The sequence below is a fragment of the Uloborus diversus genome, chromosome 9 (assembly GCF_026930045.1).
Source record: "Uloborus diversus isolate 005 chromosome 9, Udiv.v.3.1, whole genome shotgun sequence".
Taxonomy (NCBI): Eukaryota; Metazoa; Arthropoda; class Arachnida; order Araneae; family Uloboridae; genus Uloborus; species Uloborus diversus.
This window is the reverse complement of record NC_072739.1, coordinates 74774935-74789219: the sequence shown is the minus strand read 5'-3', so window position 1 is coordinate 74789219 and position 14285 is coordinate 74774935. Positions and strand designations below refer to the sequence as shown.

The following is a 14285-nucleotide window of genomic DNA, read 5'->3' as shown; positions in this document are numbered from 1 at the left end:
CGAGACAATAACAATGACATTTTCCCATTATTTCACAGCTTATACAAAACAAGTATAGAAAAACAACACGAAACAAAATCAAAAACCGTACAATTTTTCCCCCCAGCAATACAAAACGTATGAGAGACTCAATGACTTACTGTTATGCTAAAATTTAAGGAGAAAAAAAAAAAATACTCATGAGCCTCAATTCTTGCGTAAAAATCTACATCAAACCACATTTGAAAAAAAAAAAGAGTATTCAATGAACTTCGCATTTGCAGGAAGGAAGTACAGGCGCTTTCAAACCACATGGAGAGATTTAGAATATTTAAAACAAGAATGAAATGAGTGATTTATGCGACTTACGCCTTTTCTTTCTCTCTTTTCACTTCCCCACTTCTTTCCTGTGAAAAGAAAAAGTACTCGACGGAATCTACAACTGGAAGCCATTCATCAAATTGCAAAACCATCTTATGGGCCATGAATAACCGCAGAAACTTTTTTTAACCCGTTAAAAAATAAAGCAAAAGTTCGCCGATAAATCAAACGAATTGCCTTCTAAATCAAATCTCAATATAAAACCATGAGCCGTTGAAACCAAAGAGAGAATATTAATTTCAATATTATTTATCATGTCCGAATTATTTTCTTACCAAAGATTTTTTTCTTCGCAGGAAAAAAAAATCTGACGAAAATATTTTTCGATTTTTTCCTAAAATTCAAACGGCACTTTATTTGCACAAAGCCTGCAATTCTTGCAAATTCAGTATCTGCATTTTTTTCCCTTTGCATTTACATCAGCATTTCTCTCCGTCCGCCCTTTCTACGAGAATTGCTATCGTCGTGAAAAGCACGTGGCAACAAAAGTCACGGCTTTTCAAATCAAACATAACCTTGAAGGAAGGTACACATATCAGAGTATGCATACAGACCGCGCCCGTTGAATCACCACAGCAAAGCAAGAACCTTCCTTCTAGTGGGCAAATTAAACCATAAACCAGTGTTTCCCAACGGCCCACGCCCCACAGGGGGGCAATTTGAAAATCTGGGATAATACAACAACAAGGGATCATACAACAAGGGAGAATTCTATCGAACCATTTGTATCAGCATTTCGTGCCTCCTACCCCCCTCCCGACAGATTTATTTATTTTCATTATTGTTATTTTAATTAAAGTACTTCTTCCGATATGATGACGGTAAAACCTCAAATTAAACGCAGGGGTGCCCCCCCCCCCATCAAATACTGTGGAGTAACCGCCCAGGACGAGAGCGTCAACCAAATGATGTCAAAAAAATCTAAGTAATCCCCCCCCCCCTGGTGGGCAACCCTGTTAAACGAAAGTAATGAAACAGAATGGAAACGGAAGTAACGTTATTAATTGGCAACAAGTTCGCGATGTATTGTAAAGTTGTCCTCAGATACGGCGACAAAAACGAAGTCCTTTTGGCCTAGAATCCCATATGAGTTTCGCAATCTCTATCGGTAATCTCTGTAAAACTGTCTTTCCTGCAGAGGTTCGCAGCAGCCCCACAGAGCAGATTAATTTTCACTCTTAAACAGTTTATTTCTACTCAATTCAAAAGATAGTTAATTGGTTAAATTGAAATTAAGCTTTCATTTGAATGATAATTCACAGCGTCATTATTTTCATTCTCGTATTCTTCCGTGGTTTTGCAATGAAAGTTCGTTATTCTCGTAGTCAGGGTTAAAATTGCATGGAAGCTCAGGGGAGATCAGTTTTTTTTTTTTTTTTTTTAAATTGAGATTTGAATTTTTACATATTAGACGGAATTTAGGATATTTTTACGTACGGAACGCTTTCTAAGACAAAAGAGCTCCCGCACTTCTTACGCTAGGAATTAAGTCTTGATAGCACATGATCATGTACCGTAACTGCCGACATCGGAAGATGAAAATTAGGGAGACTTTATAAATAAATTTAGCGACAAAAGTTTCACGATGAAAGATTTTTTTTTTTTTTAATATAAGTAAGAATTTCTTGAATTTAGTCTGAATAAGACCCGAAATTAGGAAATTGATATTACTATTTTTACTTTTTGAAGTTTTATTTTTAAAAAACTACAATTTTTAGGTTTGAAAAAATGTTTTAAAAGAAGTCCTAGTTTCTCTTTTCTCATAAATGAAAATTAACATTCTTAGCAGCAGGCAAAAATTAAAGAAGTTCAAAGAAAAATCGATAAGGTTTTACTGCAACTTTTCGGAATAAAAGCTTTTAAATGAAGGAAAATGAAATAAACATGTTTCAAAAATGATCGGACAGAGCTAATATCAAAACTTCAGAGACGAAAGAAGAATGCTAAAGGTAAAGCTTGACCACGGATAGATGGCGGATGACCTTGAAGGGAAACATCAGTGTACCATTCGTAATGGGTAGACTGCCAGAAAGTACCGAACGGTTAATGTTATCATTCGCTTAATGTTATCAGAATCACGAAGTCCCGGAACACTTGTATGTTAACACACGTTAAAAAAGTCGGATATTGTAATCGGAGTCTTCGTTTATTGTTATCACTTTTTCATAAACTTTAAATTTTTTTCACGTTTTTGTTTCTCAATTAACAGAAAGACGTAGGCAAACCTTGATGAGACTAACTTTTTTTGTAGCATTTTGTGGTTTTCAATAGCAGTTCAAAATTTTTCTAGGAACTAAGCTACAGAAAGTTTACCCCCCAGTGACCACAGACTCTCCCTAAGAAAACTTTCTTTTGCACCTAAAAAAATTCAGTCGCTGGACATGTTGCAGGCATTGATGTAGGACCTCCATTGTTGCCATTACTTTGTGAACTATTAAAGAATTGTGTCGAGATTGAAAAAAAAAGCGAAGTTAAATTAAAATTTCAACAACATGCAAAACCATGCTGGAAAAGATAAAAAAGCAGAATGTGCTTTAAAACTGGTTCACGAATGTCAGGGAAAACGGTCATATTTTACTTCACCTATTACTATGTGATAAAAAATTGCATAATTTAGCTTTAACTTTTTATAATTCAGATATTTCCATTCTGTTAATTTAATAATTTATAATTTAAAACTGCGTTCAGTTGAGACATTGTGATTTTAATTTGAGGTTGCCAAAATAAATGCACCTTAATTGGGAAAAAAAATCATTATTTTGTGTCTCCTGGATTATTTTCGGTTATTGTTATCAGTCGGTTATTGTTATCAAATTGTATTTATCCCAAAGTGATCACATTAAGCAGCGCCTACTGTAGTAAGAGGCACGGTCTCGCTAATCCGATCTATTCCAAAATAATAATTAAAAAAAAAACATATCACAAAACAAATGATGTTTTTGCTTTGAGGTCATCTGCCTTCTTTTCGTGGACAAACTATACAACTGCTTACACGCGTGAAAAAGTGCATGCGCCCCCTATTTTGATTTTCAGAAAAATCATTTCCACAAAAAGTACCGTATTCTGTCATCTGGAACTCTACAATCAATCCTTCTGCTCCAAAATCCTCGGTACGGATTATATCACAGAAATCCGTTGTACACAATATAAATTTTCCAAATCTAATGATACAACAAGAACAAGTTGCAGAGAAACACGCAAAACAGGCATTCATCACTCACAAAGGCTTATTAGTTGCGATGTTTTTAGATTCAAAGACAATGCGAGACAACCAGCATTGACAGTATCGGCCAGCCAATCAACGCGGATGTTGATAAGCGAGGTGTTCAATTGTTAGGGGGGAAAAATCAATTATTCTGTAATAAATGCCGGAATTATATGTCATCCACCCCTACGTTGACATTTTTTGCATCGAATAACAACCGGTGTAACAACATAGTTGATAAATGCACACGGAAACTAGTCTGCAAGATTAATTAAGCTGATTTCAATTGTAAAAGATTTTTTAATGCAAACTGTTACTAATGGATGACAAACGCGTGGTTTCTGTAACCCTTTCTATAGAACGCACAAATAATAATGAAACCGGATTCTACTCATGCCCCGAGCACGAATCACGCCCGTGTAAATTAATTTAGAGAACTAGTAGAAAGTAATGTACCCGAAAACGCCTAATTATTGCCGAGAAGTGGTGAATTTTTAAAATGCAAATGTCACCTCGAAAGAAATAATGAGCGGGCGATCCCCCCCCCCTCATTATGACAACTTGAATAATAGACGCAATTAAACAAACACTTTAAATAAGCACGAAACTGCAGTCCTCGGCTGGAAATGAATGAGCTGGCGGTGTATTTCACTAATAAAGTGTTTCTCAAACCGAATCCTTTCATTATTTCTTATTTCCACTGACACTCTTTCCTAGAAAAAGTTTTTGAAATAAAAAGAATGAAGCGATGTGATATAATGTATTTCTTTACTAATAATAAAGCGGAAAATATCTGTGTCTGGATGTCTATGACGCGCATAGCGCCTAGACAGTTCTGCCGATTTTCATATTTGACACAAAGTTAGTTTGTAGCATGGGGGTGTGCACCTCGAAGCGATTTTTCGAAAATTCGATTTTATTCTCTTTCTTTTCAATTTTAAGAACATTTTCCGGAGCAAAATTATCAAAAGATGGACGAGTAAATTACGAAATTATCATGACGAGGAATGGGGGAGCGAATGAACATTGTCAATAGGCGAGAAATTCATCATCCATTATTTGTAAATATACAGGCGAACCGAATGACCTTTTAATTTTCAACTACGGGCAAAGCCGCGCGGGTAACACTAGTTAAAAATAAAAGTAAAAGTATTTTTTAAAAATGAGCAACAAAAAAAAAAAAAAAAAAATGCACAGTGAATTGTTAAAATACAAAACAGAGAAGTCCAAAATTCTGCCCCACAACCGTGTCAGTCATTATTCTTACTAGGCGATATATCATGCATGAAACACATACAAAAAAAAGTATATTAGCATTTAAGTAGGCGTAGGCGTACATCATTGTGCATTATTTCCCAGGTTTAACCAATCCAATTTTAATGCACGTTAACCATAAATTGCGAAGTGCAGGTGTTTTCTCTGTGAAGTCATTTGTCATCTTTTTTTTTTTTCTCTCTCTCTTTCATTAAACTTTTTAGTAACGTGTAACGTCAAGTCATTTTTCTTCCCAACTAAGTGAATTTACTGTTTCAAAATGCGCCCCCGCCTCCCTCCCCCCTCCCCATCACACCGTGTTTTGTTATAATAATTTCAGTTTAAGCACTCCATCCGTCCCAAATTGTTCGCTAGATTGAAGTCGAAATTTGCGTCCCAAACTAGTTGCTACATTTGAAAAGTTTTGTACAGTATCCGCCACTAATAAATCACTGGATTATGAAATCAGCCGCTTTTTAAAATCAAATCTAGAAGAACAGAATCATTGCAACACCAAAACATGTTAAAACCATCCTTTAATAAAATCACTATCGCCGTTTTATAAAATCAAAATTTTGGACATCGTACGTAAAAAATTGTAAAGAAGAACCAAAAAGTGAATGAATTGGTCTCAGAAGATGAGGAAATCTCAGTGCCAAATTTGCATCTTCAATGGATGTCAAAAAAGCACTTGATGACATACAATGCACTTTAGGGCAAAGAAGAAAATATAATGTTGAACGTTACAAAAGGATTAGTAAACTCGTAAACGATATTGAACCTTTGCTCTCCAATTCTGTTAATCAAACTGCAATACGCCAATATTTTAAGACCCTTGTGTTAAAGAAAAAAAAAACCCCCAATGTTCAGTAAAAATGACAACTCTGTATTTTGAAATACTTAAAACAAAAATAAATGACGTAATGCATTTCGTTTTTTAAAGTATTTAAACTTTAAAATCTTTTATTTTTTTTAAATGTATGTAGGCCGGTTAATAAAATCAGCCGCTTTATGAAATCAAATGTCCTGAGAACGAATGTGATTTTAATAAGCGGCGATCACTGTACTAAATATTGAAACTGATGATTTTATTTAGGCATTTTACAGTGATTTCATGGTTAAAATCTTTTTTTTTTTGCTAAGCATCCTCCCTTTCCTTTCCCTCCTTAACTGAGTGCCTAACTCGTTTCAAAAATCCAGGGTTCGCACCGTTGAGCTATGGTTCGCACACTTTTGAAACACACCCCATTTGTTTGGACACTTCCAATAGTATTCGCATGTAACTATCTTCTAGCTCAGAGGTTCTCAATCGGGGGGGGGGGGGGTCGGCTCCTAAGAGGGCTTAGAACGATTTCAAGGAAGGCGTGAATGTATAAAATAACTAAACAAAACTGTAAAACTAACTATAATTGAAAAGTAAAATAGGAAAAAACAGACATGTGTTTCGGCGTGATGTCTTTTCATACATGAGCTCAATTCTTTTGCCTTGAAAAAGGCGTTCCTTGAAATGTCGAAACACGTGTCTGCAATTCTGTGCCATTAAACGTTGTTATTCCTTGTTTTACTTTTCAAGTGCCAAAGGTATACTATTTGCTCAACTCTTAACTACAAATTACTCAATGTTTTACTCACACGTAATGTTTTTTCGACATTACTGCCATTTTTTAAGGTTTTCAGTGCAGTTTCCATCCACAAAACTTTTGTTCTGGAATTTCAGCTTCAGCATACATGAATTCAAATTATTCTAGGTTCAAGGGTAAATTTTGTGCACGAAATTACCTGCATTTTAATTCAGTAACCAGTTTCAGGTTTCCTAATTAACTTAAGTTTCAAATTCCGAGACCACATGGGGGGGGGGGATGTAAGCTTATATCAGTGGTCAAAGCAGGGAGGGTTGGTGCTGATTTAAGAAGGAAATGCTTGGTAAATGTGTGTAATCTTTTATTGATAGCATAGCGCCCTTAAATTTCTTAAAAATGCTGAAACAAAATCAAGTCATCAGCACAAAAGTATTCAAATGTAGGAACTAATTTGGGACGGAGGTGTTTCATCTAAGTTCAGAGTCACCCCGATGGGAGGTCACGGGAAGTCGTCTGTGACCGCCCGAAAATTCCTCTTTCGGCGAATAGGAGCTAACGATTCTTCAAATTTGGAGACAATATTCAGCTTTCTTTTTTTTTTTTTTCATTTTTTAAAATTGTTTTTAAATGATGCGTAGTATTCCTTCTCATTAGATGTCATATAATATATGACAGGTGTGCATGGTCGTATTTTATCATTCGGTAAAATTGGAATTTCATTCCGTAAATTGAGAATTTTTTTTTCTACCTAAAACTTAGTTCGGGATGGTTACGTTACGTTTTATGGTAGGATTCATTGCAGGTACTTTCTATCCATCAATTTTTGCATAGATAAGAAGCTGTTGCAGGTGCAGGTTAATAGCATTAAATACGTGAACTCTGTTAATTGGCAAGAATATATTTCGGAGAACTTACATGCGTGATATTAACAGCTGTCATGAAAATATTTCTTAAAAGCATGGCACATGAATACATTTATTCCCCCCCTCCTCCCCACCGATGTCACGAAAAAGTCGGTATACGCATACATTTATCCCAATGATACGAAATTGGCGACGTAAATGCAGGTGCAGTGAAGCGAAGAACTAAATAAATGTTGTTATAACCAAGCTTAGTTATACCTATTCAAAATTTAAAATTTTGTATTGTGTATCGAAGCGAAGCAAAATATAACTAAGCTAAAAAGAAAATATAAAAAGGTTTTCCTACATGGTTCGCACTAAAAAGAATGAAATAAAATAATATGTTTTCTTGATTACAATCCTCAAAAATTGCAATTCATCTAAATATCTGAATATAAAGGTAAATTCTAAAGTAGCCAATAAAATTTTATATTAAAAATAAGAGAGCTCGAAATATAGGCGGTACAGTAAAAGGTAAAAGCTATTCGTACAAAGCTGTATTCTGCCTATTTATTCCCTCTAAGTCTGCTTTAGAATTCACTTTTATATCAGGCAGTGAGAAGCAAAGGGATGTAAGTGACAAAATTAAAAAATTTGGAGATAACCTGTACTCATGGTAGGTGAACCTCTCCTCCGTCTTGGGGTAAGAGCCCTGGTAGTTGCTGCTATACAGCATGACTTGGAAAAAAGATACAATGAAAGCCTATCTAGGATGTTATCTTTAAACGCGTTTTGCTCAAAACTTGAAAATGTCCACTTACATCCCTTGCTTCTCATTGCCTCATATGTACTAAGATTAACTGCAATTTTTGAATGTTGTAATCAAGAAATCATATACTTATTTTATTTCGTACATTTTAGTGCGAAACAAGCTTATTGAAAATTTTGAGATTTAAAGAGAAAAGAAATTCCATATTTTGCTTTCAAGTTTTTCCGATTTAAAATTTGTTTGAGGTGAAAACCTTTTTGAAATTTAAAACACATTTGAAGCATGACCACGGAGCGATGACGGATGACCTTGAAATGGAAACACCATTTGTATCATTTGTAATAGGTGCAATTAGCTGTTGCAAGAGATGCGTTCTCGCTGATCCTGTCTAGTACAAAATATAACAGACAACCTATTACAAATGATGTTTCTGCTTCAAGGTCATCTGCCATCTCTCCGTGGTCAAGATTTACCCGTTACCTATCGGTTAAAAAAATAAATAAATTTTTAAAAAAAGAAAAGAAAAGGGGTTTGTTGAAATATAAACGTATTGAGCATGAAGATAATAGGTTTTATTTAAATTGAGCCGTTGATATGGGAAAGGGAATAAGTCAGAAACAGGGGCGGACTAGCCTGCGGGCCGATGCGCCCTCCCGCCTATGCGCCTTTCAAGTCCGAACATCTTTTTTTTATTCATTTTATTTTTTGGTGCAATACCTTTTTTTTTCTTTTGAGCTAACAAACCTGTGCGATTTCACTTCGCTTTTTTTTTTCCTTTCCTTTAAACCCGTAACCACCTGTGTACCCATCGGTGTTTTTTCTTCCTTTTTTTTTTTTTTTTTTTTGCACTCTTGGGAGGCCAAGGTTGGCACCCTCTTGCGGGACCCAGTCCGCCTCTGGTCAGAAACGCTGAATATTTCAGAAGACGTAAAAACTATTCAAAGCTATCTTTCTGTAACGTTTTTGAAAACAAAAATACTCTAATAAATTATTTCATAAAAAAGGATGAATTTTGTCACTATACAATTTTTATGAACTTGAAGACTTGGATACAACTGATATTTAGATGGATCAATTAAGTAGACTACAGTTCTTTTTTTTTAAACTTACTCTTTTCCTCATGTAAAGGCCTCAATTATTTGTTCATCCAAATCTCTTTAAGTGCGGTGGGTAGAAACCGCATTTAAAAAAAAAAAAAAAAAAAAAAAAAAAATCGCATTAAAAAAAAAAAAAAAAGTTTGTTTTGTAAATGACTTCGTCCGTTTTATAAATACTATGTCAATTGAGTCAATCTGATTGAAATTTTCATGCACCGCACAAAAAAAGTTCGCACAAAAATTATCGCATAAAAAAGTCGCAGAAAGAAAAAAAACCCCCACAAAAAGAGGTTTGAGTGTATTTTAATTTGATACATCACTTGAATAATTTTGAAGGAAATAAATTACCAGAATTCAAAGTTTAAAAATTAAAAAAATAATAAAGCTAATGTCCTTAAAAATTTTGACTCTGCAGAGTTACCGTATTTTGAAGCAAATTTTAACAAAAACTGCAAACATTCACCCACATTACTTGCTGTATTTTTTCGATGTACTATTCATTAAAATATATTAAAAGTCATGCATTTCTTTCAAAATTTTTCGAAGACACTATCCTTAAAATTTTTGAATTTTTAAATTGTGAAAAAAAAAAGGTTTTCTCGTAACTTATTTAAACAAATATATTAAATTAAAAGTGCATTTAAGTGTCTTTAAAATGAGGTCTAATACTAGCTCCCATAGAACTTAAGCTATAACATTTTAAAGCACAGCCGGCAAGTTTAAAAAAGGTTTTCACAAATTTCAACAACTAATTACTCATCAATTATGAATGATAGATCTTGAAAAAAATGATATCTGAATTACAAACGACGAGTAAAATTCCCGAAAGTTTCATAAAAATCTGAGATGGTGTTTTTTTTTTTTTTAATTGATTTGATATGAAATGAAATTAATGATGACCCAAAGGAGATCGCCGCACCCCCTCTTCCACATATATCACCAAAGATAACCTATTTCAAATAGTGCCTTTTCTGAGTTCGATGTTAAAAATTTTCTGGGGAGAACTTCTAATTCTCTTAACGTCACCAAAGATAGCAAAAAATTGAGTTTTTACAATTTGACTTTCGGAAAATTTCTTTGTGAAACCTCCAACCCATATCACCAAAGATAACCCAAAATTAACTTCAATTTAAAAAATATTCGTGAGGAAACCCAAACTCCTCCTTTCCCGCGAACGCCAACAAATATCGACTATTTTGACGTCAGTTAAAAAAAAAAAAAAATCTGGGCAACATAAACTGGTAGCATTGTGAAGACTACGCAGATCCAGACGAGCGACTTGATTTGGTTGTTTTACGACGCTGCCAGGTGAGGTTTGCCCAACTATACATGATCCCGATCCCAAACCTCTTTCGATTACACCACTAAAGATTGATTAAGGCTACGTTTTTAAAACTTGTAGTTAGAAATTTTTCTGGGTGCTATTCCTCCCCCTCCCTTCCCCGTCACCATAAAAAAACAGTTGTTTTTTCCATCGTAGAAAGGATGATTAAAACTAATCCCCCTTCTTCACGAAATTTGACCGTAACCCCCCCCCCCCCCGAACTTTTTTTCTGGCTTCGCTATAGTGTCCTACTTTTCTAGGGACACCACGATCGGAGGTCACTGAGACCTCCCATCATGCCAAAAACTCATTATCCGGCAAATTCAAGAACGCCCATATAGGGGGTCAAGTGGGGACTCAAGCCCCCCCCCCTATAAATGAGAACACCTTGCTTTAAGTGCTTTTTTCTTTGCAAAAATGTATAAAAATTTCTTTTCCACCCATTAATGAATAAGTTATTAAAAATGTCAAATTTTAATATCTCTAATCTGTACTGAAGTCGGTTTCCATGGGGGAAATATTCTGCTAAACCCAGGGGAAATTTTTTGAGCCCCCGTCTTAAAATTTTGCATATGGGCGCCCTTCGGCAAATTTTGTCTGACGATTCGACAAATTTAGAGACATAATTGCAAAATTTTAAGGTCTGAACGTCCTTTTTCATTATCTGTATGTATGTGGGCGAACCTTTATTTTAAAACCTTAGCAAAATTCGAAGTTCCTTTCGGCAAATTGAGAATTCCCCCCCTTCCAAAAATTTAAGATCGGGGCATCCCTGTACCAAGGTTCGTCATTTCAAAAGATTCCGGGGGGAGGGGGGGGCAAAACATTTTCCAGGGAAAAAACAACAAAATACATATCAAAATGCACAGTTACATTCTGTTTCTAAAACCCAGGGAGTCAACGGATTCCCCCCTCCCCCCATGATCATCCAAATGACGGGCCTACTGTACCTTTCGTGTCTTGCGTGCGTAAACGTGCATTTTAACCGGGACTGAAAATAACAAGATTAGCAACAAGAAACTCAACCAAAAAAAAAAAAAATCAAGAAATCGTGCGAGGGACTGATTGAGTGAAGAAACAGAAGAGACTCACCTCCCAAGCAGGCCTGGCGTTCCCATCCTCCGGCCAGTAGAGGTCTTCGGCCATGCTGATGGTCAGCCAGTTGGCCCGACGCGGATCGGACACGCTCTCCGTCAGCATCCCCACGAACTCAAGAAGTTGTCAACGCTGCTCTAAAATCCACAAGGGCTTTCTCATTCATCCCACCATCACTTTACGCGCACAAAAGAAAGGACACGTTCATTCAGCCGCACCGGACGAGTTCGGCGTGTTTTATGTTTGGCTCGATCAACAGGTGCACCCTCCTGATAGGGTTGTTGCACTTCCTCCGCTGTCGCCAAGTTGCCAAGTGATTGCCAAGGATTTTTTGTTTTCTTCGCTTGCGAGTCTTATCACGAATGGGATGAAGTTCTTGTTTTTATTTTTATTTTGAAAAGAGCTTCGAACACGGTCCCAGCCCTTTTCAGTTGAGAACGTTTTTTACGACAACGAAATATGTTACATCCCTTCCCATCCATGAGAGAGCCCCGAACATAAAATTTTGGGAGAGTAGAAATTCTCAATTTGCCGAATGGAACTCCAAATTTTGCCGAATGATCAGGGTCGCCGAGAACCAAAGCGGACTCCATATCAGTTTGGTCGCTAACAGCCCCCCCCTCCTCCGCCCCTGAAACTTGCCAAATGTAGAGTACTTTGAATCCATGCTCTCCTCAAGGGACAGGACCCTAGTTTCCGACAAGGCTACCATGGCCTCTTGTCAGACCTGCAAACAGATCCCGAAGTGGTTTTTTGGAGGGGAAAAAAGTAGGAAATAAGGAATCAAAAATTTAAAAAGTAGGAAAAGTAGCAAAAAAATCACTTAAAAAAGTAGGAAAAAATAGGAAGAGATAGAACTACACACACGTCAAGAGAAAACAAATTTAGCGTAAATTTTATTTCTAATGTAAAATAAACAAATAGTATTTTTGATTTAAAACTGTCCTAAAAATAAACCAACAGTACTTTTGAAGTATCAAAGGAATTTAATACAAGATCGAGTCGCAAAAACAAAACCAAAGAAACAAGCTGACAATCACTAGTATGAAAAATAAACTGGGGGAAACAAAGATATTAATTACAAAAATTTGAAAAAAAAAATCCAAACAAAGAAACACCTTTCAACAATACAGTAATAAAATTTTTAATAGTTAAAGAATAAAATGCAATATAGCGACCGCAAAATAATAATAATAAAATTTATATTTTGGTGCAATAAAATCATTTTTGTTAAAGATTTGTTTTGTCAAAAACGAAAACATTCCTTCGAGAGCATCCATTTATCATTTGAAAATACTAACACTTTCAGCTCCTGTTGTCATAAACTATGATACAAAAAGCAAATCAAACATTAAATTAGTTTTAGTTAAAAATAATCAGCAGCTGACATGCATTTTTGCATAAGCAGGGGCAGATGCTTGAATTTGGAAAAAAAAAAAAAAAAGGAAACAGACTAAAAGTGTTGAACTAAAATAAATTTGTTCTTAAATATGAAACATAAAGTTTATAACAAAATAATAAAACTAAATAAATAACGAAATAAGTAAACTGAAGGGTTTGTATTATGTTATATATTTTTTAGCATTCAACATAAATTTTTGTTTCAGGCACGTCATTTATGGGGGTCAGTGGGGTCAATTTTTCCCCACCCTGGCTTTGGAAAATTAATGCTTAACTATACACGAGTTTGTGCAGTTTTTGTTGTTTTCAGATAAAATTTTCTTTCACCGTATACATCCTTCGGTAGCCACCCACGGGGAAAAATCAAAATGATTGGCCAGTCTTAATTTTAAACAAGCAATAAAAACGAATATTGTTTTATTGGTTTGATGATTTTTACCCCCTTCTTGTTCCAAAATTTTTGTCACGGGAAAAAAAAGGAAAAAATCATGATGGTAAACATAACATTTTTATCAAAGACAAAGGTCAGTTACTAATGTTTCTCTGTGCATATATAAAAGGGAAGGCATGTAGTTTCTCTCAATCCTCATCATACAACAAAAATATTCAATCGGAAATTGTTTACGAAATTGAGAGTGAGGGGGAGCACCTAGCATCAAATGCCTGCATATATCTCTTTCTCCCCCCTCCCTTTGATAAGGCGCCCTGAGTACAATAACTTACAGTAGGTACGCCGCATCGGTATAATTGCCGCACCCAGAAAAGAATAAAAGTGTCAATTTTTTTTTTAAATAAAATGTGCAGAATGCCGCATTGCCATAAACCCATCAGCACATAAAAATGATGAGCAACACGTCGATATTGATGATATATCAGAGTAGAAAATACCAATCAAAAAAGAAAAAAAATCAGTAAATATTTGCTTGCGCCTCTATCCCCCAACTTTTAAAAAAAAGTGAAAAAATAAAAACGGAATCTCGCATTTAAATTGATTTCCAGTTTTTCTCCAAAAATGGGGAACCTTTTGCCCATCTAGGTTTTGCAGTAGCTTTCTCTCTCTCTCTCTCTCTCTCTCTTTTTTTTTTTTTTTGCAAAGGACTTTTGTAAGGGAAAAAATGAAATATTATAAATTTTATAATCATATTTGCGATTTAGAATGAACTATAATCATGTTTATGCGTGAAAAAAGTTAGTTTCCTCGATTATTTTTGAAGTAGTCCGTTTTTGCGGATTTCTGTTATCTATAGGTTTTTTTTTTTACTAACATCAATAAAATATGTACAGTGTACAGGTTTTTAATTTTTTGCTTCCTTACGTTCCTTTTAAGGTTTTACATTGCCTTTCTGTGTAAATAGAGC

General features: G+C 35.2%; 1 protein-coding gene across 1 annotated transcript in view; it reads right to left on the bottom strand.

The window, feature by feature from the left end:
* Positions 1 to 11751, bottom strand: part of LOC129230704 (uncharacterized) — a 58577-nt gene extending 46826 nt beyond the window's left edge. Inside the window, exon 1 of the mRNA XM_054865123.1 lies at positions 11524 to 11751. Coding sequence (XP_054721098.1) covers positions 11524 to 11631 — 108 coding nt within the window. The 5' untranslated portion in view covers positions 11632 to 11751. The remainder of the gene's footprint in view (positions 1 to 11523) is intronic.
* Positions 11752 to 14285: the final 2534 nt, after the last annotated feature.